At 39.9% G+C, this 26859-nt stretch overlaps 3 protein-coding genes across 3 annotated transcripts in view; 1 reads left to right on the top strand and 2 right to left on the bottom strand.

Annotated features, from left to right (window-relative positions):
- Positions 1–26859, top strand: part of LOC121966723 (neurotrypsin-like) — an 84034-nt gene that overhangs the window by 10451 nt on the left and 46724 nt on the right. The window contains exons 3-8 of the mRNA XM_088069779.1: positions 2732–2919; positions 8659–8701; positions 21996–22238; positions 23416–23554; positions 23636–23814; positions 24047–24194. Coding sequence (XP_087925905.1) covers positions 2821–2919; positions 8659–8701; positions 21996–22238; positions 23416–23554; positions 23636–23814; positions 24047–24194 — 851 coding nt within the window. The 5' untranslated portion in view covers positions 2732–2820. The remainder of the gene's footprint in view (positions 1–2731; positions 2920–8658; positions 8702–21995; positions 22239–23415; positions 23555–23635; positions 23815–24046; positions 24195–26859) is intronic.
- On the bottom strand, positions 9735–15061 carry LOC148186307 (E3 ubiquitin-protein ligase TRIM21-like). Its single transcript, XM_088069797.1, has 3 exons — positions 14941–15061; positions 12474–12630; positions 9735–11953 (listed from the first exon to the last, which is right to left on the bottom strand). Exon 3 carries the CDS (start codon positions 11949–11951, stop codon positions 10260–10262), a length of 1692 nt encoding a protein of 563 aa, XP_087925923.1. The 5' UTR covers positions 11952–11953; positions 12474–12630; positions 14941–15061; the 3' UTR covers positions 9735–10259.
- LOC121938393 (E3 ubiquitin-protein ligase TRIM39-like) lies at positions 15189–19912 on the bottom strand. The gene is made up of 2 exons (XM_088069796.1): positions 19829–19912; positions 15189–17407 (listed from the first exon to the last, which is right to left on the bottom strand). Exon 2 carries the CDS (start codon positions 17403–17405, stop codon positions 15714–15716), a length of 1692 nt encoding a protein of 563 aa, XP_087925922.1. The 5' UTR covers positions 17406–17407; positions 19829–19912; the 3' UTR covers positions 15189–15713.

A 26859-nucleotide genomic window follows, 5' to 3' on the forward strand; every position in this document is an offset into this window, starting at 1 on the left:
CTAAGAGCTTATTTATGCTCAATGTTAGATATGTATACGGAGACGGACAGAGCCTTCCGTCCATACTTTGTGTTTATTTTATCACGTTGAGTTGGGTTCAAATCTGGTGACTAAATGTCAAAGCGAAGGATCACATCATTTCATCAAACCACTGAGTGACATTTTATGCTCTTTAAGCACCGGTATTCAGTGTGACATTAACTATTGACAAAGCCGTTATTTTGCAAGTCACAAGTAAATTTTTAAGGGTTGGTGATGAAATCCAGAAAGTAAACTTTGTGTTTTAAATTCTTAATCTTTTGAGTCATTATGAGTCAATCCCAAATTTAAAGGGCGACTACATCCAGGGTGTGGTCAGGTGTAAATCCAGGCAGAATATTTGCCTGGATTTACACCTGACCACACCCAGCTGTGATGTTTCAAGATTTTTATACTTTCAGCCCATAGAGGTCAGTGCAGCTGTATTTTTCTTTTTCCAAAATAATGTGTCTTTGATTTAATTTCAAGTTTTTAAGTTGTGGTTAATAAATATACAGAAATAATTAATTTAATTACTGCTTTGTAGGTTTGTTTTGCATTTTGCTGTTTATGCCTCCACACTGCTGACAGCCGTGGCAGGAAGCATTATGTTTTGGGGTTATCCGACCATCTGTCTGTCTCTCCGTCACATGGAGCGCATTATCTCAGAAATGTCTTGAGGGAATTGCTTTAAATTTGGCACAAACATCCAGTTGGACTTAAGGATGAATTGATTAGATTTTGTTGGTCAAAGGTGAACTGTGACCTTGGGTTCGTCTCATTGTTTTGAAAGCGATAGCTCTAAAAGGCCTTAAGGGAATTTCGTCGAGTTTGGCACAAACGACCAGTTGGACTCAAGGATCAAATGATTGGACTTTAGCAGCCAACGGTCACTATGTTTTTGGCCATAACTCAACAATTCATACGCTAATTTTGACATGTCACACAAATGTCTGACATGAAGTGATGACGTTTTAAGGTCAACTTAAACGCAACATCATAAAATACTTCACTGGTCGTTATTCAACATCATAACTCAGGAGGAGAAGGGGAGACACTTGGTTGGATATTAATTTGGTGACAATAATCTTGAAACTGAGTGCATTGATCGTCTGTGCTGCTGGGTTGAAGATGTGTGTGAAGCATCCATGTTTTAGAATTCGTAGCTTCTTTGCAGTAACATCCAGCATCATCTGCCGTCATATGAGTCTGGACAGAAGTAATGTCAGCTGGGACTGGTTGGTGAAGGCATACGACCATGAGACGCTAATTCTAGTGTATCCACTGCATTATCTTTACATCTTATTTGATGCATCATCTTTCTGTCTTCGTCTAAATGCTTCATTTTCATGCAAAATCGTTCCACTACTGTGCTCGACTGTTATTAGTGATTTTTTGTTCATATTTTCTACCACTAAGCGTTATGGGTTTTTTGATTGTTCTTTTTTTTTCAAAATTATATCAAAACTGATTGCCTCTAGTCTCTTGAACTGCTGTGTTTTTAATTGCATGAACGTCATTGAGCTAAGTATTACCAGGTGTATTTGTCTACGAAAGAGAACGTACTTTATTTATTCAACTGGAAAAAGATGTTTCCCCTTATGTCTCAGGAAAAACGGTTTATTGTCACTGTGTGGAGCATCAACGTGATGTTCAATTTGTCCAAAAGCCACAAAACAGACAGGGTTATTGAATACTGACATGGTGAAGACAAATACAATATTGTTTGATAAAAGGGGAATTTAGTGACATTTATTAGCAAAAGAGATCATGTACAAAGTTGTAAGCTTAATACAAAATTCAATATGTAAAGGACTGTACTTTATTTATCAGAATACGGGGGTGGCTAGGGTGCAACTTCATTTTTATTTTTATCATGACCCTCCCAGGAGCTAAAAATATTTTTCCTCGAGCCACCTTGAGTGACTAGACGAAAATGCATGACCCTCCCTCCACCATGAATAACCACATTTTATAGTTACTACTTATGACAAATGGTGTCATTTTGCTGATTTTTTTAAAAAAAGAAAACATGCCTTTCAAACCCTGTTTTTGGGGCTCTGAGGGTATATAAAATAATATGAAATATGAACATTTAAAGTTGAATATCTTTGCTTTATGCAAAATTTAAAAAAACAAAACAATTCCCTGTCCAGTGCTTAAAAGACATTTCAAGTGTGTCCCCCATTTTGTACCACCCCATCCCTTATTATAAATAAATAACAGCCCCTATTAACCTGCAGAAAACAAAGTCAAATTCAACAATTCATCAATGATTAATCACGCAGCTGTGTGTGTGTGTGTGTGTGTGTGTGTGTGTGTGTGTGTGTGTGTGTGTGTGTGTGTGTGTGTGTGTGTGAGAGAGAGAGAGAGAGCGAGAGAGAGAGAAAAGAGAGAGAGAGAGAGGCGCTTGTGTCATCAGGTTTTTGCAGACCTCAACACTATTTCATCCAGGATTGGATCTGTGTGTGTGTGTGTGTGTGTGTGTGTGTGTGTGTGTGTGTGTGTGTGTGTGTGCGTCTCTCTCTCTCTCTCTCTCTCTCTGTCTGTCTCTCTGTCTCTCTCTCTCTCTGTGTGTGTGTGTGTGTGTGTGTGTGTGTGTGTGTTTTCCATCCCGTGAAGCGTTTATAGTGCCGCACCCTGTCCTCTGTGCGTAAAACCTCCCACGTACATCCTCATCGTCATCATCACACACCACGTTTCATTCTCCCAGCAGCAGGTCGGGACGGAGCGGAGGGGGACGGCTCACCTCGCGCACAGGTTGGACTCAGAGATGGGAGTGGAGCGGCGGCTGCTCTGGCTATGACACGGACACACCGGGCGGGAAGGATGGCTCTCACCAGCCGGGAAATGTTGTGCTTGATCGGAACCGCCTGCCTCTGGCTGCCGCTGCTGGCGGAGGTACGTAGGCTACTCTTATCTGATGATTATGATGATGATTATGATGATGATGATGGGGTTGATTTTGCAATGTGGCCTCATTTCCTTTCTTTTTTTTTTAATGATTTTTTTTTCTTATGCTCCGTCACTGTCACGCTTTAATGACCTGAGCTGCATTTTACAAGAAAAACAAAAACCTTAAGTAGGTTATAATCAGAATTGATAATAACACTGATAAGCCTTAATTTAATGCATTGCAATCTTTAAAGATGACTCGCGTATGTTTTCATGCTTCACAATAAAACCACCCTTGATTTATTCCGGGTGCATTTCCGACAAAGCATGTGCAGGTCGGGCCGTTTGAGGAGCACCAAACACCTCTAATCTGTCCTTTAGCCAATTACTGGTGCAATCAAAGCGCATTGTACAATTACGCGGGCTCACGCACACACACGCGCGCGCACACACACACTTACAGTCATGCATGGTCTCAATCACAGCCCCTCCACCCTTCCTCCACCCCCCTCCTCCCTCCTCCAGCCCCCTCGGCGGGATATCATGAGAGGAGCCATCGGCGGCTCCTCTGCCCCCGCGGTGTGGTGGGAATGAACCCTGCACGCGCCGTTGAAGCTTGTCACAGCACATCGGTCAGCTCAGACACGCTGAGCACGTGAAGCAGGTGAAGCAGGTGCTGCTGTCAGGTGTGGGTCCAGTCAGAGCGCCCCGAATCTCAACCCGAGTCAGGACATTACATTTTGCAAGTGTTTTTAATTTATTTTCAAGTGCATCAGTCAGTAACTGATGGAATTTCACGAAGAATATTTACCCAAGTACTGTACTTAATTTGACAGTTGTAGTTACTTTACAAATTAAGATTTCTGCATAAAAATATTAGAGTTTATAAATATGACGTTTTGTTATTAATTAAATTACCAAACAGTTTGTGCAAGCAGAGCTGCAACATTTGTTGATAAATTCACAGAAAATTAATTGTCAATTATTATTTTCGATATTTAAGTCTCTTATATTTTTTAAATGATTTTGAGTTTTGGGAAGTGTTATTTGTGTGTGTGTGTGTGTGTGTGTGTGTGTGTGTGTGTGTGTGTGCTCTTTTAATATGTTTTTTTTAGATTAAGTACTTTAAATAACTTGAGTACATTTTCCTGATTAAACTCACTTGCTTGTACACAAGTACCACTTTCATTGCAGGACTTTTACTTGTAACAGAGTATTTTGCCAGTACACTTTAGTGTGTTGTAGAATACTAACATTTAGGATGCTTTATAGTACTTTTTTCACTCAGGAACAAAATTGGGTGAAAGTCCTCCTTTCTTATTTAGGTCACAAAACAATCAATTATTGCTAAATCAATGCATTAATCATTAAATTCACTCATTTTCTTTTTCTTTTCTCCTGTGTTGTACCACAGTAAGTGTGTGTTGTGCATATGAGCTGCCTGTGCAGAAGTCATTAGTGGAGTACAGTGATGTGCAGGATTTAATTAGACCCGCTAACACTGGAAGCAGCCGTGCATGTAGCACAAATAGCACACTGCAGATGACTTTTTACCTTTTTTTTCTTCTTCTTTTTCATTTTAACTTCATTAGACAAATCTTTTCATCAGGAAAATGCAGGATGAGGCTGCAAAACATCACAACAAAACATCAAGCATGTTCACAAGTAAACGGAGAGGAACCAAAGTGTGGAGATCAACTTACAGCCTGCAGCTGTCTGTAAACTCTGCTCTGCTCCGAATCACCCCCAATATTGTTGATCATATTCTTAAGATGTTAAAGCAGTAAGTTGCATTTTTAGGACTAAATTCCCAACATGGCCGGATCTACCATCAGGGTGTCTTGGGGTCCCATTCAGAGCCCTGCATGCCAGTGCACGCATGCAAGTCATGCAAATCAAAGCACAAAGTATTTTGTTTGTTCATGTCCTGTCAGCAGGTTGACATAATTAGTCTTCACAAATCATTATAAATCACTCAAAAAAAAAAAAAATCTGTTTAAAGATGTACCCACTGGTTTAAACCCAATATAAACATGTTTACGTGTAGGTAAAGGCCATGATTTAGGTTAAAATGATTCTGCTGTTAAGGTTACAGGACTTTCCTTGTCGTTGGATGGTGTTACAATAATAAAAATGTGGTTAACCCTTTAAAACCTGAGCAAAATATTTTGATTTCTTTCAAAAAGATTGGGGGAAGACAACAAGCTACATGACAAGACATGGCCCAAAAATTAGCAGAAAATGGATGGATGTAAACTTTAAGTACAACTTGACTTTCTTTGGTGTCAAAATCCTGCACCATGTACTGCAAGTAGCCCTTCCTAAACTATACAATACAAGAAGATTACTGGTTTCGGCCTCTAGTTGTTTTTTTTGTTTTGTTTTTTTTACTGTTGTTAAGACAAAACAGGCATATCAGACTTTATAAAACAGACATTTTTTCATTTTTTCCTGGCTTTTATAGACCAATTGGTTAATCAAAAGAATAATCGTGAGTCTTTCTGCTCTACTGTTACACTAGCTGTGTTGTATCAGTTTTATGTAACCTTGCTCTGCCCGACTATAAACTGCTTTAATTAAATGTTTAAACCACTGTGATTGGTCACTTCATCACAAAGCTTTTTTCTGTTTTGTGGCGACACATGAATGAATTTTGCTGTCCCACTTTCTGGCGTGACTGGGCACTCACACACAAAAAGTTTGTTGTATGTCGTGAAGCTTACATGTAATTATAGATCCTCAACTTAAAGCACTTCAGCTGTAACAAATTGGGCTTTTACAGGTTTACAGGAGCCCACTGAGGTTAAATCTGGGCGTGGTGCCCAAATTATAAAAGCGGAAAATCAACTGAAGATAAAATGTGACCAGCAACAACCAGTCGGGATAGCACAGTTTTAATCATTTGGGACTAAAAGCTTTGGAGCCCTGCAGTAAAGTGTTTTCACCTGGAACAGAAATGGACTTGATTCTGTATTTCCTCCTGTTTATCTGTACAGTCCCTGCTCTCCTGTGTGTGTGTGTGTGTGTGTGTGTGTGTGTGTGTGTGTGTGTGTGTGTGTTTGCATGGGCAAACACTGGACACAGCTGTGAGAGCGTCATAACTGATTACCGCTGTAATCGAGCCGTGGGATTGATATATGAATGGAGATATCAGCACCCATGTTCACTACCACAGGTCACCTGTTCCTGCTGTAATATCATTAAGCTGAGTGGAGACTCCTGGGAGCTCTCGGATGTGTGTTTTGTGTGTGTGTGAGAGTGTTGTGAGTTGTTGTAGAGAGACAACTGGAGAGCGAAAGTCTCCTGTGTGAAGGTGAAATGTGTTGTATTTCACCGCCCTCAGTACAGTTATTTCACAGAGGCAGCATTGTGAGAATATTTGTATGTGTGTGTGTGTGTGTGTGTGTGTGTGTGTGTGTGTGTGTGTGTGTGTGTGTGTGTGCTTGTCTCGTGTGTGTGTCCTCCCCTCTTCTGCAAGGTGCCCCGCTGTGTCGAGGTGTGACCTGATTTCTGAAAATGAAACAGACACTCCTCTGTCAGATATCATCTGATGCTGTCTGGTACTATTAGTGTGTGTGTGTGTGTGTGTGTGTGTGTGTGTGTGTGTGTGTGTGTGTGTGTGTGTGTGTGTGTGTGTGTGTGTGTGTGTGTGTTTACACTGTACACTACGCTCCCACACCTTGCTCGCTTATACTTGTTATAGTTTTTTTCTTGTTTTTGGCTCTGACCTGAGTCTAATAAAGAATGAATATAAACACCTTCACCAAGGCTGAAACAGAATATTGTAGAGAACAGTATGAAATGCTGTACCGTTTGCACAAGAATGAGTCAGATTCATCCTTTAAGTGGCCATTTAAATTCCTGGCCTGTGTACAGACAACCTTCAGATGTGTGCATGTTTCATCTATATTTGGATGCAGTTACATAATGTCCTCAAGGAGACTGTCTTTACCTGAAAAACAGCAGCGCCCGTTCATTTTTTTTAAACATTTAAAATGATAAACATGTCTATATTGTTTAGCCGAGGACAGGTGTGGATGTTTAAATAAAGGTGGATGGAGTGGGATGTTGTTACTTTCACATCAGGGACTCAGATCTTTGCACACTTGAGCCCAAAGTCCAGTTCCTTTGGTTAGTCTGAAAACTGCGTTCAGTACCCGGGTACGTACATCGATCCGTGCCGGAGTCTACTTGAAAAGTTGGTCTCAAGTGTGGTTCATGTGTGCTGCTGTACGGTGCACATCATGGGCCAAAGTCATGAAACTATGCGTAGATTCATGACTAAAACAAAGGTAGAAATATGCATACGCACTCTTTTGTCAGATTTACAAAGTCATGCGTTTTCCTGATTCTGTTGTATAAATCTCGATCATTGTTCTGCTGGGTGCACGTGCATGAGCTTCATTTCCACACCCACAGATTGCCTAAATACAAGTAGAAACGCCCTCAAACAACCATTTGCAGTTTGATACTCTTGCCCCTCCACCACTCGTTAGACACCATCGATAAAAAATTCGGAAAAGAGCAATTTCCCCGTCTGTGTCACATTGTTGAGGTTCTCCGACACTGGAAGCAAAACTGTAGTTACACACAGTTAAACTTAGCAGCGCTGATCGAATATAAACAGAGATTCTGTTGTTCTGCTGTGTTGCCTTTTTTTCTACCTCAAATGTTTTCAGAAACATGTTTTAGCTTGTTGTTTGACTGCAATACGAGATTGTTCGTTGCCGGCCGGCTGCTGTTGTTTCACACAGATGGGGACGAATGACGTCACCTATGAAAAGGAGTGTTTCCAGGTCTGGTGCAGCACAGTGCATTGTGGTAGCTTTTTCACCTCACAAATGCGTCTTTTTTGTCTGTTTCCTGTGGTCATGTAGCGCCAGTTTCAAAAGTAGTCAAAAGTATTTTTGTCCTGTTAGTACATAGTGATCCCAGTTTGTTTAAAGACCATATTTCTAGTATGAACTGGAAAGTATTTATTACTGTACATAGATGGAATTCCTCAGAGAAGTTTGTTGGCAGTCGCTGTGGTTTTGATAGTTCACCTTAAATTATTCACATTAATTACAGACATGTCTAAAGCTTGTTTTTATTTGTGCAATGTAAAATGTATCTGTCACATATATTTAGAAGTATTTCTCACCATATATTTAATGACTGAATGTTTCTGGACCCAATGCCAATTTTTTTCCACTATGTTTCTGAGATCGAGTTTAGGAGTTCTTTTTTCTCTGTGCATTTTACTTCTTGGGACTTTTTGGTCCCCAGATTTTGCTGCGGAGTGAGTGCACTTGACTTTCATGTTATTCTTTGCAGCTGGTAGCATGTACAGCTCACAGCAGGTTAATAGGATACAGTCTCTGGCTTTTGTTTATATCTAGTGTCGGCAAAAAATGTTGCGCATTTTTGACCCATCGTTAGCACCATTAGCTTTTATATGATATGATGTGAATGCTGCTGTCAAACTGAAAGTCCCATGGAGCCTGTTCAGACTTTAAAACTTTGTATGGAAAACAAAATGAATCGTCTAATATTCAGATTGAACAGCCAAATCCAATTTGATGGCATAATTCTGAGTCTTACAGCCCTAAATCTGCTAACCGCCAAACAGAAGGAAGAGAAAACCTAACCTCTGCAGTCTGTTGTTAGTTTGTTCTTCGATCAGTAATGATGAGCAGTATACGGAGATTATCAACTGAAACTCGTCCTCTGTCTAACTGTCTCCGTCTCTCTTCTCGTCTGCAGGTGGTGGCTGAGGACAGTTACTTAAACGAGGTGCAGAACTCAGGTGAGTGGGAGGTGATACTCCGAACACAGCACTCTCATCCTGTCTGCACTCTCAGCCATAAATCAAAACGTCCGTCCGTCCTGCCTCTCCTCCTACACCATCTCTTCCCTTCTGCTCCATCTGTGTTTCTCCCTCCAGTTTAACCCACATTCTGACTCATGAAACCCCCTCTGCTGACGCCTCGTCTCCTCTCTTGTCTCTCCGCCCGCCTCAGCCCTGCTCCCACATTCAATCTTACCTCTGGCCTCCACCCCTCTGCAGTTAATTTCCCTCTTTTCTTTCTCTACATCCCTGAGAGGAGGCCATGTTGGGGGGTGGGGTGAGGAACTCCTCCTTCTCCGGCTCATTTCAAGTGCTGAAATATCTGTGCCTTTACAGCCGAGTGTTGCAATGACATGCAATTACAAAACACACCCTTCACCTAGCTGCAAAAACCAGATAACTAGATCATGTCACCTTAAGGTTCTGTGAAAAAGACAACCTGCTGGATAACAAAAACCAGAATCCAGCAAATGTTGCACAAGATGCTGCTCTGTTCCCTCCAGCTTTCCTTTGTTGCACAAAATTGTATCATAAACCAGGTGAAATGGTGAAAAAGAGACATTTTTCATAATGTGTGTGTTTTGTGTTGCTGTTTCCACACATCACCCACCCCCCATACAGCAAGCCTCCGAGTGTGAACCGTGTCAAATACTCATTGTGGCTGGGAAATGGATTATGGGTAGCAGGGAGACTGAGTGTTCCCATGGCGATGGGCAGAGTACCGTTGTCGTGGCAATGAGGAGGGTGTTAGCAGTGACTGTTGTGTGTGTGTGTGTGTGTGTGTGTGTGTGTGTGTGTGTGTCTGAACGCTGCGGGTGTTGAAATGAATAAAAGAACATGAATGAGGCATACACGACGAGGGAGGAGGTTGAAATTTAAAAGTAGTGAGGAGAGGAGAATTTAAAGATGCAGATTCATAATAACATCAAAACAAAAAAAGAGACATTTTAAGATGTCCTGCTTTCTCTGACGATGGAAATGACAGAGCGAGTTTAGTTACATAATGCTTTTTTTCTTTATTAAAATTTAATCAAGCTTGGTATCAAAGTTTTATTTCATATCATACACAGTTTTAAACATATTTTTTAATAAGTCACAAGACAAAAAATGAAAACAAAATAAATAAAAGAACTCGTATGTCTCCTCATATAGAAAAAATGCCTTTTACTACCTTAAAATCTGTTGTTCAACCCTTTAAAACCTGAGCAAATTGTTTTGATTTCTTTCAAAAACATGGGGCGAAGGCAACAAGCAACTTAAAAAGACATTGCCCAAAAATGAGCAAAAAATTCTCTGAATATAAGAGGAAAAAGTGACAATGAATAGCATTAATTAACTAAACAGTATATATATACCAACAGCGCACCTAATAACAGTCCAGCTCAAAAATGTAAAAGGTGGTGGCAGATGTTTTATTCGTGGCACGCCACCAGAATCAAGTAAAATGTGGGAAATCCTGTGGTGGATTTACGGAGTAAAGGGTAAATCTACAAACGGTGGACCCAAAAACTTCCATTCACTCCATACAGCCGACTGGAACAATAATCATCGGCCCCATGTTTGAACCAAATTCATTATCACATGGATTAAAGTACGGATGCAGTTTTTCTGTAAACACACACTCGGTAAATGAGTAAATGAGCATTGCGTTCTGTACGTCATAGAAAGAAATCTGTCCTGCGTCGTAATCCACAAACACACCGATCCGCTCCACTTTACCCAAATGTACCGGCACATTTGGAGAACCGAAGGCTTCAAACTTGTTCTTTTGGAACCTGATAACCCAAAATCCAGAGTCGGGGCTGCGGGCAACCTTCCCCTTTCTCTGAGCCGAAGCTTTGACCACGCCCAGACACCACTCTGTCTTTCCACCCACGAACACTTCGAAGTAAAACTTACGTGACGAGAGGCCTTTCTTTCCCAGAACAGCGAGGTTTGTGGTGAACGTTTTCGGGTTCAGGTTCTTGTTTCTAGTCAAACTTGAGTCTGTGCTGTATCTCACCTGTTTGCCGTCTTTAGATAAAATCAGCCGATGGTGAGCCGTGTCGGGGTCGAGCACTACGTCCACTTCATACTGCTGCACGTATCTCAGCGTAGCATCGTTGGACACGTCTGTACCGTCAGAGAGTTTTTGTATTTCTGTGTTCATTTTATTTATTGACATTCGCAGCTGAGACACTGATTTGTTCAAAGATGTCCGTACGTGGTCTATCGCTGCTTGTCTGTTAAAGTCAATCGTGGACAAGTCCATCGTGTGTGGCAGGATGGATCGGTTCGGGAAACTCTGGAGGAAACGAAGCTGGTCTTCGGTCTGTTTCAGCTCCGTCAGTTTCATCGTTGTTTTCTGCAGCTCTGTGATCTCTCTCTCCATGCTACTAATAAACCCCTCTGCCTGTTCTTCTGCTGCTTTCTGCTTCTCCTCGATCACCTTTACGAGCTCCGCCTGGCTCTTCTGGATCTCAGAGATCAGCGCCGTCAAGTCCTGCACGCTTTTTACAATCACGTCTTTGGTTTCTGTCCTGCTTTGTTCCACTGACTCCTTCGTGACTCGGATCTTCTGCAGCCTCTCCTGGATCATCTGCTGCACTTCAGTCTCAGCGTTCCCCAGCAGAGATTTTTTCTCTCTAAACGCTCGCTCCACAGAAGTGACGCTTTGCTTCACATGGCGCAAACTGTTGCACATGTCACACAGCAAAACCCCGTCGTCTACACAGAACAGTGTGAGGAGTCTGGTGTGTTTCTTGCAGATCCTGTCCTCCAGAGTCGCCAACGGGTCAACCAGCGTGTGTCTCTTCAGGCCGGCAGCTCTGTGATGAGGTTCTAGATGGACGTCGCAGTAAGAAGTCAGACACTCGAGACAGGACTTGACAGCCTCTCGCTGGGTGTCGGTGCAAATATCACACAGCACGGTTCCACCACGGCGAGCCGGCTGTTGGTCCACACTCCAGATGTGAGCGTCTGTCGCTTGAAGCGACATGAATTGTGACGAAAGCTCTGAGATGAAAGTGTTGACCTTGAGGTCCGGTCTCTGCCTAAATTTTTCCTTGCAGACCGGACACTGGCTGACAGGTATGTCGTCCCAGTAAGACGCGATACAGGACATGCAAAAGTTGTGTCCACATGGAGTGGAAACTGGCCGAGTGAAGACATCCAGGCAGATGGGACAGAGGAGCTGCTCCTCAGATAAGAGGCTGCTGCTGGAGGCCATTTCTGAAAAAAAAATACACAACAATGGATACATGAAAGCTCTGTAGGCAGGCAGCTTGGAAGATTTATTTTGGCAGCACTAGACTTTGAGCATATTGTAATTCAGGTGGACTGAGAGAAAACGAGACTTCTGCACCTCGTCTTGGTTTTATTTTCAGGCTTTAAAAAATCTGATGAGAGACTTTTAGGCAATCACAGGTCATTCCTGAGAGAGGGCGTAACTATTGGCACGGCAAATCTATTTATATAGCAAATTTCATACCGCAAGGCAACCTGAAGTGGTTTAGAGATGAATCAAGTCAAAGTTTATCGTAGCTCAATCTCAAAGCATGCCCCACAGGGCTGTACAAATAGTAATTTCAATTCAGTTTCAATTTGATCTATAAAGTCCATTATCTCAAATCACAATTACACACGGAGGGCTTTAAAACGTGTGACATCCCTCTGTTCTTCAACCCTCTCATCGGATAAAGGAAAAACTCCCCCAAAACACTCTTTAATAGGAGAAAAAAATGGTAGAAACCTCAGGATGAGCAGCTGCAGAGGGATCCCTCTTCCAGGTTGGACAGGTGTCCTATCAGCTCTTCTTCTAATGCAGATGTGCACACGTTCCTTCAGTGAAAGTGTGATTCAGTGGCGGAGAATCCTGCATCAGCAACACCTGCCAACACTGCAAAGCACTGCAAGAAAAGGAAGACTTATTAAAAGAGAGTCTAAAAGAGAATTTGACAAATTAAATACAACAGGTGTTCAAGGACAGACGGAAAGTGTTGCCCATAGTTTAGACTTCTGATAACTGGAGCTGAAGGCTAATGGGTTCGGCTTCAAGTTCATGTTTATGTAGTTTATGTTAACCAGAGCTGAGAATCACAATGTGCTCTCAGCCTCACTGCAGCTACAGACCACCTCGCGGGGATGAGAGCAGGCAGCAGCTCCGGAGACGGACCCCCAGTCAGCAGCTGCTGCTGCAAACTTTACAAATAAGCACTTTCTGTTGCTGCTGTTACACAGGGTAAAGCCCGCTGTGACAACCAGCGCAGCGACCGAGCTGCCGCCTGCTCTCCTCCAGGCGAAGCCGCAAGCGACGGGGAGCACAGCAGAGGGGTTGTGGGGTGGCTGATTCTTGTCTCATTTGTGATCTGATAATCAGAGAGAGACCAGGGCATGAAGGGGCCGAGCGAATCTGCAGCATGCAGCTCGTATGAAATGAGATTAAACAGATCAGTGTTTGGGAAACACCGGGTTAATGTGTAAAGCATGTGCCTATGACTGTGCTCGTGTGATGGGAGGGGCCTAGGACTGACAGAGGAGAGCTGCAGGAGGGTGTGTTTTCAAATTCTGCTTTTGAAATTGTTTTGTTTTTTTGTGCCTTTTCTAGATTACTGACTGGCCAAGATTCAAAGTCCATCCCCGATATCGGACATAGCAGTTGCAAAAAGCTAACCTTGCCACAATCTATGTGTAGTATCAGTTTTTGAGCTTTTGATCATATCACATCTGCAATATATATAGAAATATAGATTTACATTTACTCTTCGGAGGTTTCTTATGAGGAAAGTTTCTGTTTACGTCAAATGTTTCTTTTCAGTACATTTAGAGTGAAACAATGAGTCTATTAGTCAAAAGACAGAAAATTAATCTGAAGTTATCTGTATACTTCATTAATCATACGCCAAAATGACAAGAATTCACTGGCTCCGCTTTCTGTTTAAATATCTGACGACTGAATATCTTTGGGTTTTTTCGCTGCAGTTTGAAGGCGTCAGCTCGAGCTTTGGAAAACTACAATGTGAATTTTTAGAAGATTTTCTGATATTTCAGGGAGCAAATTAGTTCTGATTACTAATGAAAATAATTTGAAGATTCATCAGTATTTTTTCCTTGTTAAAGGGGATCTAGGGGGAGTTTTTCCTTATCCACCATGAGGGTCCAGAGACAGAGGGGTGTCGTGTGCTGTAAAGCCCTCTGAGGCAAATTGTGATTTGTGGTAATGGACTTTATTGACAAAATAGACTTGAACTGACTTGATCAATCATTGAAATACTTATAAGCATTCCTAATACAGAACTTGCATTGCTTTTTTTTTCTTCTGAGTTTCGGCAGTTATTTTTTTTAATGCATTCATGTGCGTGTTGCTACTTGAATAACCGTCAGTATCAGGATGTGTCATCAAAAGTGCTTAGCAGAAAGTGGAAACAACAGGGATTTTTGATATAACAGATGCCAAAGAAAAAGTTAACCAATTTGTTATTTACAGAGAGGACAAACACAAATGTATCTTTTAAAATTTCACTGTGTTTTTATGGATTTCTGGTCCATCCTGACTTTAAAAGAACCAACATGATGCAGTGATAGTCATGAGGACAAAGTTAAAACTCCAGAGAAGCTCATCAGTGAAGCCTGTAGTGATTTTATTTATTTATTTTGTCAATTGCTCTTTTCACGGTGAAGACTGAACTTTGAATCTCAACTCTCCAGCCAACATAAACAAGAACCAGTCAAACTCCCTGCTGATGATCATGTGACATTCAAGATTCAAGGTGTTTGTTGGCAGTCTGGTTTTACAGGTACAACTGTGTGAAATACTTTTGCTGGGAGGCTCCACTCAGGAAGGACAGTCAAAGAGTTCAAAAGATATATAAAACCTAATTAAATGAAATATAACAAAATGAAATAGTCAATAAAAACATCATACATAATATTACATATATTTGAAAATTAAATATATCCAAGGCAAATACGTACATAGGTAACATATACAAGAAGATGTGAAATTATTTGAAAATATCGTATGATATGATACAAAATGTATCTTGTGTTTAGATTTTTTCATCTATGACAACAAAATAGATTAAATTGCTCATTATGAAGCTGCATTTCCCAACAAAAAGTGCTCAAATAGCTGCGAGTTGAAACAAAAACCTCCAAACAACATAGATTTAACTCCTTATGTGTAAAAATGAAAGTTTGGCTCAGTAAAGATTACTCACATCTGTCTGTGTTGGTCTGTAGAGCAGAAATAATGGCAAGGGAGATCCTGGTTGTCACCCAGGAAATAATTTAACTTTCATTTTTTTCCTGTGTCATGTTTCTTAAAGGGACAGACACACATTGTTTGTCTGTGGAGTCAGAGGCTTTTATAGGTTTGGATACAAATGATTTTTTGGGGGGGCGGGATCTAATGCCTGAGCATGCTCTGTATTATTTACTATGTGAGGACAAAGAAAAAACAAAGAAATAATAAAATTTAAAAAGATTTATTTTAAAATATTTTCTAACCAAACTAAGTCACACAATGCTTACTTATTTTATTACAGTTTCATCAAGCTGGAAAACTTTATTACCATTACAGATCATATGCAGCTTTAAATATTATTAATTACAGTGACAATGCATTTTGTATTATCATAAAAACAAAATCAACATTAAAAACATTAGAACAAGGCTTACGCGTGCATTTAAAACAACATTTCTTGAACACAGCAAGTCTGAATTTCAGTATGTCAGTTATCTTTGCAAGACACATTCATCACTTTACACACAAATAAGAAAAAGTTCTTGGTTAATGTGTACAAATCATTTTTTTCCTATATAAAGTCACATTTTGGATTTAAGGCACAAGGAGACATAAATCAGGAGAGGAAGATGTTTCATCTCCTTAAATGTTTGACATATTTTATAGGTCTGTCTAAAATCGTGATTAATTGCAGAATTTTCTTTATCGTAATTAATCACATTTTTTTCTGTTCATTATTTTTAATCATCACTCCGTATGATTGACAGGTACAATTGTCATCGGCCCCAAGTTTGAACCAAATTCATTATCACATGGATTAAAGTACGGATGCAGTTTTTCTGTAAACACACACTCAGTAAACGAGTAAATGAGCGTTGCGGTCTGTACGTCAAAGAAAGAAATCTGTCCTGCGTCATAATCCACAAACACGCCGATCCGCTCCACTTTCCCCAAATGTACCGGCACATTTGGACAACTGAAGGTTTCAAATTTATCTATCATAAACCATATGGCCCAGAGTCCACAGTGAGGACTGCGAATAAGCTCCCCCCTCCTTTGGATCGACGCCTTGGCCACGCCCAGACACCATTCGGTTTTTCCACCCACGAACACTTCGAAGTAAAACCTACATTCAAAGCCTCTCTGTCCCAGAACTGCAAGATGTCCAGTAAAAAACATGCTGTGGCTCGGGATCTGTGTCCCCCAGAAAACTAAATCCAGGCTGTATCTCACCTGTTTGCCGCCATCAGATAAAATGAGCTGAGGGTGAGCCGTGTCGGGGTCGAGCACTACGTCCACTTCATACTGCTGCACGTATCTCAGCGTAGCATCGTTGGACACGTCTGTACCGTCAGAGAGTTTTTGTATTTTTGTGTTCATTTTATTTATTGACATTCGCAGCTGAGACACTGATTTGTTCAAAGATGTCCGTACGTGGTCTATCGCTGCTTGTCTGTTAAAGTCAAACGTGGACAAGTCCATCGTGTGTGGCAGGATGGATCGGTTCGGGAAACTCTGGAGGAAACGAAGCTGGTCTTCGGTCTGGTTCAGCTCCGTCAGTTTCATCGTTGTTTTCTGCAGCTCTGTGATCTCTCTCTCCATGCTGCTAATAAACCCCTCTGCCTGTTCTTCTGCTGCTTTCTGCTTCTCCTCGATCGCCTTTACGAGCTCCGCCTGGCTCTTCTGGATCTCAGAGATCAGCGCCGTCAAGTCCTGCACGCTTTTTAAGATCATGTCTTTGGTTTCTGTCCTGCTTTGTTCCACTGACTCCTTCGTGACTCGGATCTTCTGCAGCCTCTCCTGGATCATCTGCTGCACTTTAGTCTCAGCGTTCCCCAGCAGAGATTTTTTCTCTCTAAACGCTCGCTCCACAGAAGTGACGCTATGCTTCACATGGCGCAAACTGTTGCACACGTCACACAGCAAAACCCCGTCGTCTACACAGAACAGTGTGAGGAGTCTGGTGTGTTCCTTGCAGATCCTGTCCTCCAGAGTCGCCAACGGGTCAACCAGCGTGTGTCTCTTCAGGCCGGCAGCTCTGTGATGAGGTTCTAGATGGACGTCGCAGTAAGAAGTCAGACACTCGAGACAGGACTTGACAGCCTCTCGCTGGGTGTCGGTGCAAATATCACACAGCACGGTTCCACCACAGCGACCTGGCTGTTGGTCCACACTCCAGATGTGAGCGTCTGTCGCTTGAAGCGACATGAATTGTGACGAAAGCTCTGAGATGAAAGTGTTGACCTTGAGGTCCGGTCTCAGCCTAAATTTTTCCTTGCAGACCGGACACTGGCTGACAGGTATGTCGTCCCAGTAAGACGCGATACAGGACATGCAAAAGTTGTGTCCACATGGAGTGGAAACTGGCCGAGTGAAGACATCCAGGCAGATGGGACAGAGGAGCTGCTCCTCAGATAAGAGGCTGCTGCTGGAGGCCATTTCTGGAAAAAAAAAAACCACACACACACACACACACACACACACACACACACAAACAGTTACAGAAAGTTCATTCTTGACCTTATTTAGATCATATAACATGAATCCAGAAATCAGATATATTTTATTGATTCCCCGAGGGAAATTGTGGTTTGTTACAGTTGTTTTGATGCCAAGCATAGAGATTTAGAGAGTAGAAATAAGTAAGTAAGTATGTAGTAAGTAGTATAGTAGTAAATAAGTATGTCAAAATATAAAATAGAAATACAGTAATAATAAATAATAATAATAATAATAATAATAATTTTAAAATATTCACAAGCGAGTGCCAACTGTTTAGTTGGCACTCGTTTGTGAATATTTTAAAAATATCAACATGTATAATGTGCTGAGTGTATAAAAGTGTGGAAAAATGTTAATAGAAATACAGTAATGACAAGAAACAATTAGCACTAGCATGTGAATATTTAAAATTATAAATATCAGCCACATCAGCAGATGGACAGTTAAAATTTACATTTACTTTAAAGGCACCCTGTAGAGCTTTCTTTGACACAAATTTTCTCTTTACATTAAGTGTTAATTTCCAATGCATTTAGAGCTGAAAGCATTTGTCAGTCCCTCCAGGATGTTGCGCTGTTGTGATTACAACCAGTACCGCAAATTTGGCCAATCCCTGCATTCTGTGCAAACTTGCAATTCTGTTGACTCACTGCAACTTAACTGAAAATTTGCATATTTGAAATGATAAAAAAAAATGTAGTGCTTTGCTCAGCCCCTACTTCTGCCTCTCTCTTCTGTTTATTATGAGACTACTGCTGCTGGAGTGTGAGCTCCAGAGTCACACACACCCAGTGACAGGGCTAACTGTCAGCATCACACGGCTAACACATGCACATCCATCTTCACTTTTGCACACTTATTTGTACATTTCTTTTTTATTGCTCTTTTTAATCTTTTAGACGTTTTGTTTGTTTGTTTGTTCTCTGTACATACTGTACATATTATTATTATTATTATTATTGTTATTGTTATTTAATTCTATTCCATTTAATCTCATTCTATATTAAGTGCTTTCCTTTGTTTCTACATATTTGCATTATTTTGACCTTTTTAACGAATATTTAATTCAGTCGCTGCTGTCTTCTTTGCTGCTGCAACAAAATTATTTCCCTCACAGGATTAATAAAGTATTTCTTTTCTATTCTGTTCTATTCTATTCTATTCTCATGATACCCAACAGTTTTTTAACACCCTAAACCAATTCCAAGACAGTATTGCTACTATTTTTGCAATTTTCTTTTGCCTGAACAGTTTCATTGCAAAAAAAAAAAAAAAAGCGTATAAGTGTCGCACATTGCATCGCAACTTTTCAGAAAGTCTGCCCTGAAATCGGGCAAACTATTTGAATTTAAAAAAAAGTTTAAGTTCACTGCTTCCACTTTCTCTTTTGTGAATATCTGAACTCAATAACTTGGGGTTGTGGACTTTTGGTCCAAAACATTTATTATTTAATTTAAAGTTATTAGTTATTATTTAAAGTCATGCCAGCTTGGGCTTTGGGAAAGGAATGGATGAATTTTTCCACGACTTTCTGATATTTTCTGAACCAAGAAAATAATAATCAAGATAATAATCTTAAGTAACAACCCTAAATGCATTTTCCTACCAAAAAACCCCACTTGCTAAGCAAATTTCTTTTTGGAAAATGTGAAACATGTTGTTCATGTTAACTAGCTTACAATCAACATCTTTAGTACATTTGTGAGCATGTCGCAACGTTAAATAAACTCATGAATACACCCCCAAGATCAGGATGAGTCACCGAAAACAGAAAGGAGGATTTTGATATAAAAGTACTCCAATATCAAATTAAAACTATATTTGGCATCCACCAAGAGGACACATAAAAAGTGTATTTTTATTTCACTGTTTTGGGGGCTTTTTTTTTAACTTCTGCTCCACGTCAGCTCAAAAACTCAAGTTCAAAGTTAATTATTGACATGAAAAGCGGCTGTTGAAAAAATCATCACAGTATCACTTTCACGACGTGTAAGCTCCTGAAAAGCTAAAAAAAATAACTTTTTTTGGGGGGAAACTGCTGCTTCCAAGATGAAAAAATCTAAAACTTTTTAGCCAACAAGGACGAAAGGTCCTGAAAGTTCATGCAGAGCCAAAACCTACATTTAAAGACGACAAACTCATCTGCTGATAAAGATTATGTTATACAAAAGCTTCCTAAATGAACCTTGTGTTTAGGTTATTTTACCAACTTAAAGACACTTTTACTGAGTTTGAGAAAGCAGCATTTTACAACAAAACTGCTCACGCAGCAGCAAGCAGGATGAAACTAATGTCCAAACAACATAAATTTACTCCTTATGTGTTTATAATAATAGCTCGACACAGTAGAGACTACTTACGTCTGTCTGCGTCGGTCTGTGGAGTAGAAATAATGACGAGGGAGATCCTGGTTATTTCCCAGGAAATAACTTTCGGTTTCTTCCTGTGTCATGTTTCTTAAAGGGACAGACACACGTTTCTGTCTGTGGAGTCAGAGGCTGATTGAAGGTTTGGGTACCAGTGAGGGTTGTTTTTGGGTCTAATGTCGGAGTGTGTTCTGTATTATTTAGTGTTTGAGGATAGATTTCTGTTTTAGTTCAGTACATTTCTGCCTGATTGATTTCCTGTTTCTCAGACTCTCTCACTGCTTCTTCTCCTCTGCTCTTCTTCTTCTTATCTTCCTCCAAATTGGACCCACTAAGTGTGTGCGTGTATGTGTGTGTGTGTGTGTGCACTATACTGTGGTGTGTGTGTCCATGTCTCTATCACTATGCAGAAAATCTGTGAGTGCGTATGTGTGTTAGCGTGCAAGTCGGGCACGAGGATTGCACTGCGTAGATAATGTCCCAGGACGGCCAAGCTGTGTGTGTCTCAGAGATAAGGCTGCTGCTGGTTACTGAAGCACCTCTGCCATTAATTATAGTGTAGTAGCTGCTTGGCCTCAAAAACCCTTAAAGCCTCAGTGTGTGCCGAGAAAGACTGAAATGTTTCAGAGAAAGTGGCATTGCAAGTAAAAAATTAACATTCACTGATGCTTTTTTCTTTGGTTTGGAGGATTTTTTGTGCTTTCAGATCAGATTACAGAGGAAAGGAAGAAAATAAAGGACAGGAGGAAGCAAGAAAATAAAGAAAAAACTAAGAGGAAAAAGCCACAACAAATGAGTGATGAAAAGTAGTTGATGAAAAGATGGAAGCAATGATGAAGGAAGGAATTAAGGATAGAAGGATACAAAAAAAGAAATAAAATGAACAGGACAAAATAAATATGATTAAAGGGGAAAAAAGAATAAAAGGAAGAAATAAAAATGAAATAGAGGAGATAAAAAGACAAAACAACAAAAATAAATAAAGTAATGTGAAAATAAGAAAAACAGAAATAAACAAGAAAATTTAGAAAAAGAAGGAAAAAGAAGATGAAAAAGATAAGCAAGGAAAAGGGGAGTAAACATGAAAAGAGAATATACAAGATATAATAAATAAACAATTAAATTAAAAGAAAAATAAATAAGAAAAAGAAATGAACAATAAAAAGGAGAAAGAACAGGAAAAGGGAAATAAATAAGAAAAATGAAATAAACTACAAAAAGAAATAAACAAGAATAAACAAGAAAAATAAGACAAACACAAATAAGCAATAATAACAAAATGAAAACAAATCATAAATTGCTTAAATGGTGATCTCATGTTTACAATTATCTCAAAAACTTGGATTGTCATCAGATTTTTTCACAGAGGATTAATCCTAATGACTTGGATGGTTCCCTGATAATGTCTTTAGCAGGTATTTTTTCTGTTTTCTAAAATATCTCAACAACTATTAGATGGATTGCCAGAGAATCTGGTTCATAATTTACATTTTAAAGATGTCCTTAAAACAAGATATAGAGATTCTCGGTCTAGTCAGCGTTTCTTGATCTGTAAATCTAGTCTAAACTACCTCTGAGCTCATAAGTGTGTCTGGTGCTTTTATGTGTAGCAGTCTGCTTGTTAAAATCTGCAATATAATTCCTTTTCATTAGCGCGTGATGTAAGCTTTTATTGGGCCGCAGTATATAACCTGCTCTGTATTTTGTGGCCTAATTTTGCCTCACTTTGATGTCAGCAGTTTCTCTCTGTCCGTCTAAGCTTCATTCACACATTCGTCCTTCTCCAGGAAGATTACTGGAAGTGTCTGATCATCACCATGTTGAGTGCGGGGTGCTTTAAGGTTATGGAAATTTCACCAGTTCAACATGGATCACTGGGAGTAAATGCATTAGTGAGGATCCTGCTGTGGCAGCGGACCACATATGAGAATCATCCATGAAAGCCTTTATGCTCAGATAAAATACGGACATGGGGATAATGTGACTTGAATAAGAGCAGTTCCTCTCCTCTTTTCCTTTCTCTTCTCTTAAACTTTCACTCCCTTTTATTTGCATTGTCCTCTCTGACCCAAATCCTCCTGCTTTCATCCCAAAACATCTTATTCTCCCATCTTCCTCAGCGTTTAATTACTCTCTCCCCTCCCTCCTTCTCTTTGTGCAGTGCCTCTGTCCTGCTCTGAGGGATTCACAGAGTTGGGATACTACAACGGCACCGTGTCTCAGACGGACTCTGGCGCCCCCTGTCTGAAGTGGACCGAGTTTCCAGACTACGTCATGCAGTACCCGGGCCGAGGGCTGGGCGACCACAGCTACTGCAGGAACCCAGACCGAGAGTCTAACCCCTGGTGCTTCTTCAGACAAAACTCTGGAGCCATCGGATGGGCCTACTGCGACTGCCACCAGGGTACGACCACACACCACCAAGATGATGACTGATCCAGGACCACTTATAATAATAATAATAATAATAATAATAACAAGCACTTTTTCTTGAACAAATTTGCAATTTGCATTATGATCCGGAATAAAACAAATAAAGAACAAAAGGAATTACTAAAGAGCAGCAAAATACAGACACATGCAGTAGTTTTCTAATATTAATTACATGTAATTGTCCACCAGTTTAACCAGTTTAATTCCTATTGACCATCATCAGTATTGGGAAAATTAGTCATAACAGTATAACTGGGAAAAACTAGAACTTCTTGTCACCATCAAAGCATCTGTAGAGGGGTCTGGGCTCCTCCCAAGGGGCCAATTAAACAATTAATCGGAGGGGTTTAGACATTAATAGAGGAATGGGAAAGAAATACATTTCTGCTGAAAATGCAGGAAATCTTTGTGCTCAGACCTCATGTCTAAAGAAAAACATCTTACCTCATATAAACAGCCTTTTTTTTACATTTGTCACCTCCATTTCTCATTTCGTTCTCTGAGCTGAACGACCAATCAGGGGACACCGAATGATAAAAAAAAAAAAACAACACACAGACATGCCGGGCGTGTAAACCAAAAAAAGCTTGCTAAGATGTTCACCATAACAGCTTAAAAAATAACTAAATCCCCAATTTTTGGCTGGAGTGCCTCCTCCCTAGAAAGTGAAAAAATGTCTCAAAAATAAGCAGGGCTGGAAGAGCGGCTAAGTCATGCACAGTTACCCAATTGAGCTGCATCTCGATCCACAGCACCTCCCTGCACCTTGGACACACGCAACATAGTTGGTTAGTGAGCGGGCGGTGATGGGGGCTCGGTTGGTTTTGAGCAAGACTCCTGCAACCAGGATCAGCCAATACCAAAATTCAGTTGCAACAGCCAGATTTCAACCTCTGGAGGGAAGTCTCTGTGCATTTTTATGACACAATATGTAGAGTTTTCATTTTTAACACTCAACAGTTGGACCTGAGTCATTCAACAATGCTAAATACCCATAAAGTATATTGCTTTTCAACCAAAAAAAATCTACGTGATTTGGGGGGATCGAAAAACAGATTTCTACTTCAACAACTGACAAGTGGTACTTATTTACTTTACACTGCCTGTTGTTTTGTGAACATTAAATTGTCTCCTTTCTGTTTTTTAAGGTGCGACACGTCTGGTTGGCAGCTCGACCTCTGGCAGCGGTCGTGTTGAGGTCTACCTGAACGGCCAGTGGGGCGCGGTGTGCGACTCTCACTGGACAGACAGAGATGCCAGTGTGATCTGCAGGCAGCTGGGCCTCAGGTAAAAGAAAAACATAAACTCCTCATACAGTATTGATGTTTCACAGCCACGATGCATTTGCTCTTATTCTTATTTTAACAGTGACATCGGCGCGGCACTGCAGCACTCGCAGTTTGGCTCGGGCTCTGGCCTGTTCCACTATGAACGTCTGGGTTGCCGCGGTGACGAAAACAGTCTGAGTAAGTGCCGGAGCAGGACGTTCGTCACTGGTGACTGTAGCCATGGAAACGAGGCAGCAGTGGTGTGTGCACCGCCGGAAGGTCAGTGTGACTTCCACAGTCTCATAGCAACCAGACCTGAATATTCCTTATTTTTTCATTTTTTGAGAGAGAGATACATTTAAAATGCTTTGTTTTTTCATTTATAGTATTTTATTTATTAAATCCTATTTTGTTAATGCCAATAAATGAGAATAATTTTTTTTTAAAAAACAGTTTGAGGAAGACAGATGCTGCTTGACCTACATAGGTGATTTTCTGTGTCCTCTCTCAGGTAGTGGACCTCCGCTGCGACTGGTGGGAGGCGAGGAAGACTTTGAAGGTCGAGTGGAGGTGTTTCACGCAGGGAGGTGGGGCTCCGTCTGTGATGACCAGTGGGACGACAGAGATGCCGAGGTGGTGTGCAGACAGCTGGGTTTTGGGTACGTACATCTGGAATTTTTACACCAAGTTGTGTGCGTGATGACATTTAAGCCCTTTCCCCAAACCGAAGCCTCCCTATTAGCCCTTAACTACAGAGTTCACACATTAAATCACACTTAAGGTTTTAGAGGGTTCTCTGCATTAAATGTTTTGCTCCTCTCATCTTTGTCTTATCTCATCAGCATCTTATTTGGAGATTAATAATCCCCATTTAAGATAAAATAAAAAAAAATAAAGAGCAAACGAATAAATCAGCAGTTCTTTTGTTGTGTTCATAGGCTTCTCAGAGGTTTTCTGAGAGGTTTCTCAACTCTGAGAACAGAACGAGTTTTATTTTTTTATCTTATTGTTCTCACAATAGCTGAATATTTCAAATAAATAAAGATTACTGCAGTGAGAGGGGAAAAAAGAGCATTTCAAGATCTTGAATTAGTATCGAGCTGAGACAAGAGGAAGGGTATCTCTCAGGAACTGAATTTATTGAGCTTAAATATGTCTGGAAGAAATAGGTGAGACAATGATTTTAGGACATTTCCAGGATTTCTGAACGTTTCTATGATTCTATGACATTTCTATAATTAGATTTTTTTTTTATGATTTTGATGCAATTTTATGCACTCTGACACCTTATGAATACTTTAAATACAAAAACAATTCCCAGTGTGAATCACTTTATTTATTTATTTTTTGTGATCTAGAAAATGATTGGGGGGCCATATTGCTCCCTACTAGTGGCCATATTTGTCCATAAATTGAGTATCACTGCTCTAGAGTAACAAAGCACATGGGTGTCATTTGGATCAAGTCAAAAACCAAAGAAGAATCCCTGGTAAACACGCCTGTTGAGGTAGACTGTTTGTATCTGTGCAGGTGTTTTCCTCCTCACACACAGCGTGTATCCCCTGCAGAGGAGGTATAACATCCCAGACTGCTTTGAGTGTCAAACTGCTGATGAAGCCGTAGCTGTGAAGAGAAATAACTCCCTCCATGTTCAACATTAGGTTGCATTTCATCTCCTCAAACACTGTGGGACATCTCACCATTTGTGTTTGTGCTCCTAAATAATAGATGTGCTGACGCTGATGCACAGGTTCTCACACAGCTGCACGCTGTGTTTTGACATTTAAAGACAAAATGAAGCGATTTGTTGTTTCCCACCTGGATAGTTTTTTTTTTCTGCTATAGGTATGTGTGACAAACATTTACACGCTTTTTAAGGTTTTTGCTGAGTGACATCTAAACGTAGTCCTACTGTGATTTTGTTTTACGAGCGACTGCATGAGCTGTCAGTTGAATGGGATTTTATATAATGCGTGATTTGTTTAATATATCCCAGAGATCAAGATTAAAAATATTTTAATGCCTCACAGGAAGGGAAAAGAAAAAAAAAATCCAATTTTTTAAAACAATAAAAAAAGAGATTTTTTTCCCTCTTTTTGAAAACAATTAACACAAGAACATGTATATTTTTTGTTTCACCATATCTTGAAATTCTCTTATAAATGTGACATAATTTTTCTTCTCTTTTTTCTAACGTCTTATTGATTTTAGCTGCAATAAACAATTTTATTTACATGCACACATAGCAGAACATGTATATATGTATGAATAAATACACAAATAGAAAACACAAATGTATATGTGTGAGTCCATGCTTTTGGATTTGTATATGTACAGTATATATATATATATATATATATATATATATATATATAAAATTCTTAAATTTGTCTTTTCTGATGATTTTGCCCATTCTATTTGTTCAGATCTTTGTTTCGTATATGCAAAAGAACACACAGTAGAAGGTAAATACTAAGTTTAACACACTCACATAACCAAAACAAAAAAGCTCCATATTTATGATATGATATATATGATAAAAATAAAACAAAAGTGGTGGAAGGAGGTTGGCATCTCTTTACAATGAGTCAAATCAACATCAGATTCTCCTGAGTCATTCTGTTTTTCTATACTTCTCTGTGCTTTTATTTGAAGCTTAAACATAAAGTTCAGCTGTACACAAGAGCAGAAAAGCACAGACTCACACAAACACACAAAAGTGCTTTTTGTAGCATTTCAGCATGAATAAATAATCACCACATGAGCATCTCTGTAAGAGCTTTTCATTATTTATGTGGGATGATTTGATTTATTTTAACTTTATATTGAGTGTTTTCTTTTGCTGGTTCTTTGCCTTGTTTTGTTTGGCAGCGCTACACGCACCCTTCGATTTGTGTCCAGCGGGAAGCTTTTAGCCATCCTGACGTTATGGCTCTGTGGATAGTATCGCCATTCTGTCAGTCCAATAGTTCGATCCAGAGTGAAATACCTCGACATCTATCAAACATGTTGCCATGAAATTTTCTACATGATATCAGTGACTTTTTTAATGACATGTTTTATGCTATACCATGCTATGACCTTTTTTTAAATAATACTTTTATGACATATTATTCTATGAAATCTTTATAACATTTTTTTGCAACATACCATTTTTTCTATGACATTTTTATTCTATAGTATAATTTTTTAATCACATTTTTCGTGTCATATCATACAATTTTTATAAAAGCAGGACACTTTTAAAATTATTTTTAATGTTTTAGGATACTTTTGAAATGGCTGGTCATTAATCAAGAGTGTTACTGTGATGTTTAACTTCAC

This window comes from Plectropomus leopardus, chromosome 19 (genome assembly GCF_026936395.1).
Source record: "Plectropomus leopardus strain MGB_pleo_1.0 chromosome 19, ASM2693639v1, whole genome shotgun sequence".
NCBI lineage: Eukaryota > Metazoa > Chordata > Actinopteri > Perciformes > Serranidae > Plectropomus > Plectropomus leopardus.

What these genes read in the sequence shown, in the direction of transcription:
- LOC121938393 (XM_088069796.1), bottom strand. Translation starts at nt 17,405, where the DNA reads ATGGCCTCCAGCAGCAGCCTCTTATCTGAGGAGCAGCTCCTCTGTCCC.
- LOC148186307 (XM_088069797.1), bottom strand. Translation starts at nt 11,951, where the DNA reads ATGGCCTCCAGCAGCAGCCTCTTATCTGAGGAGCAGCTCCTCTGTCCC.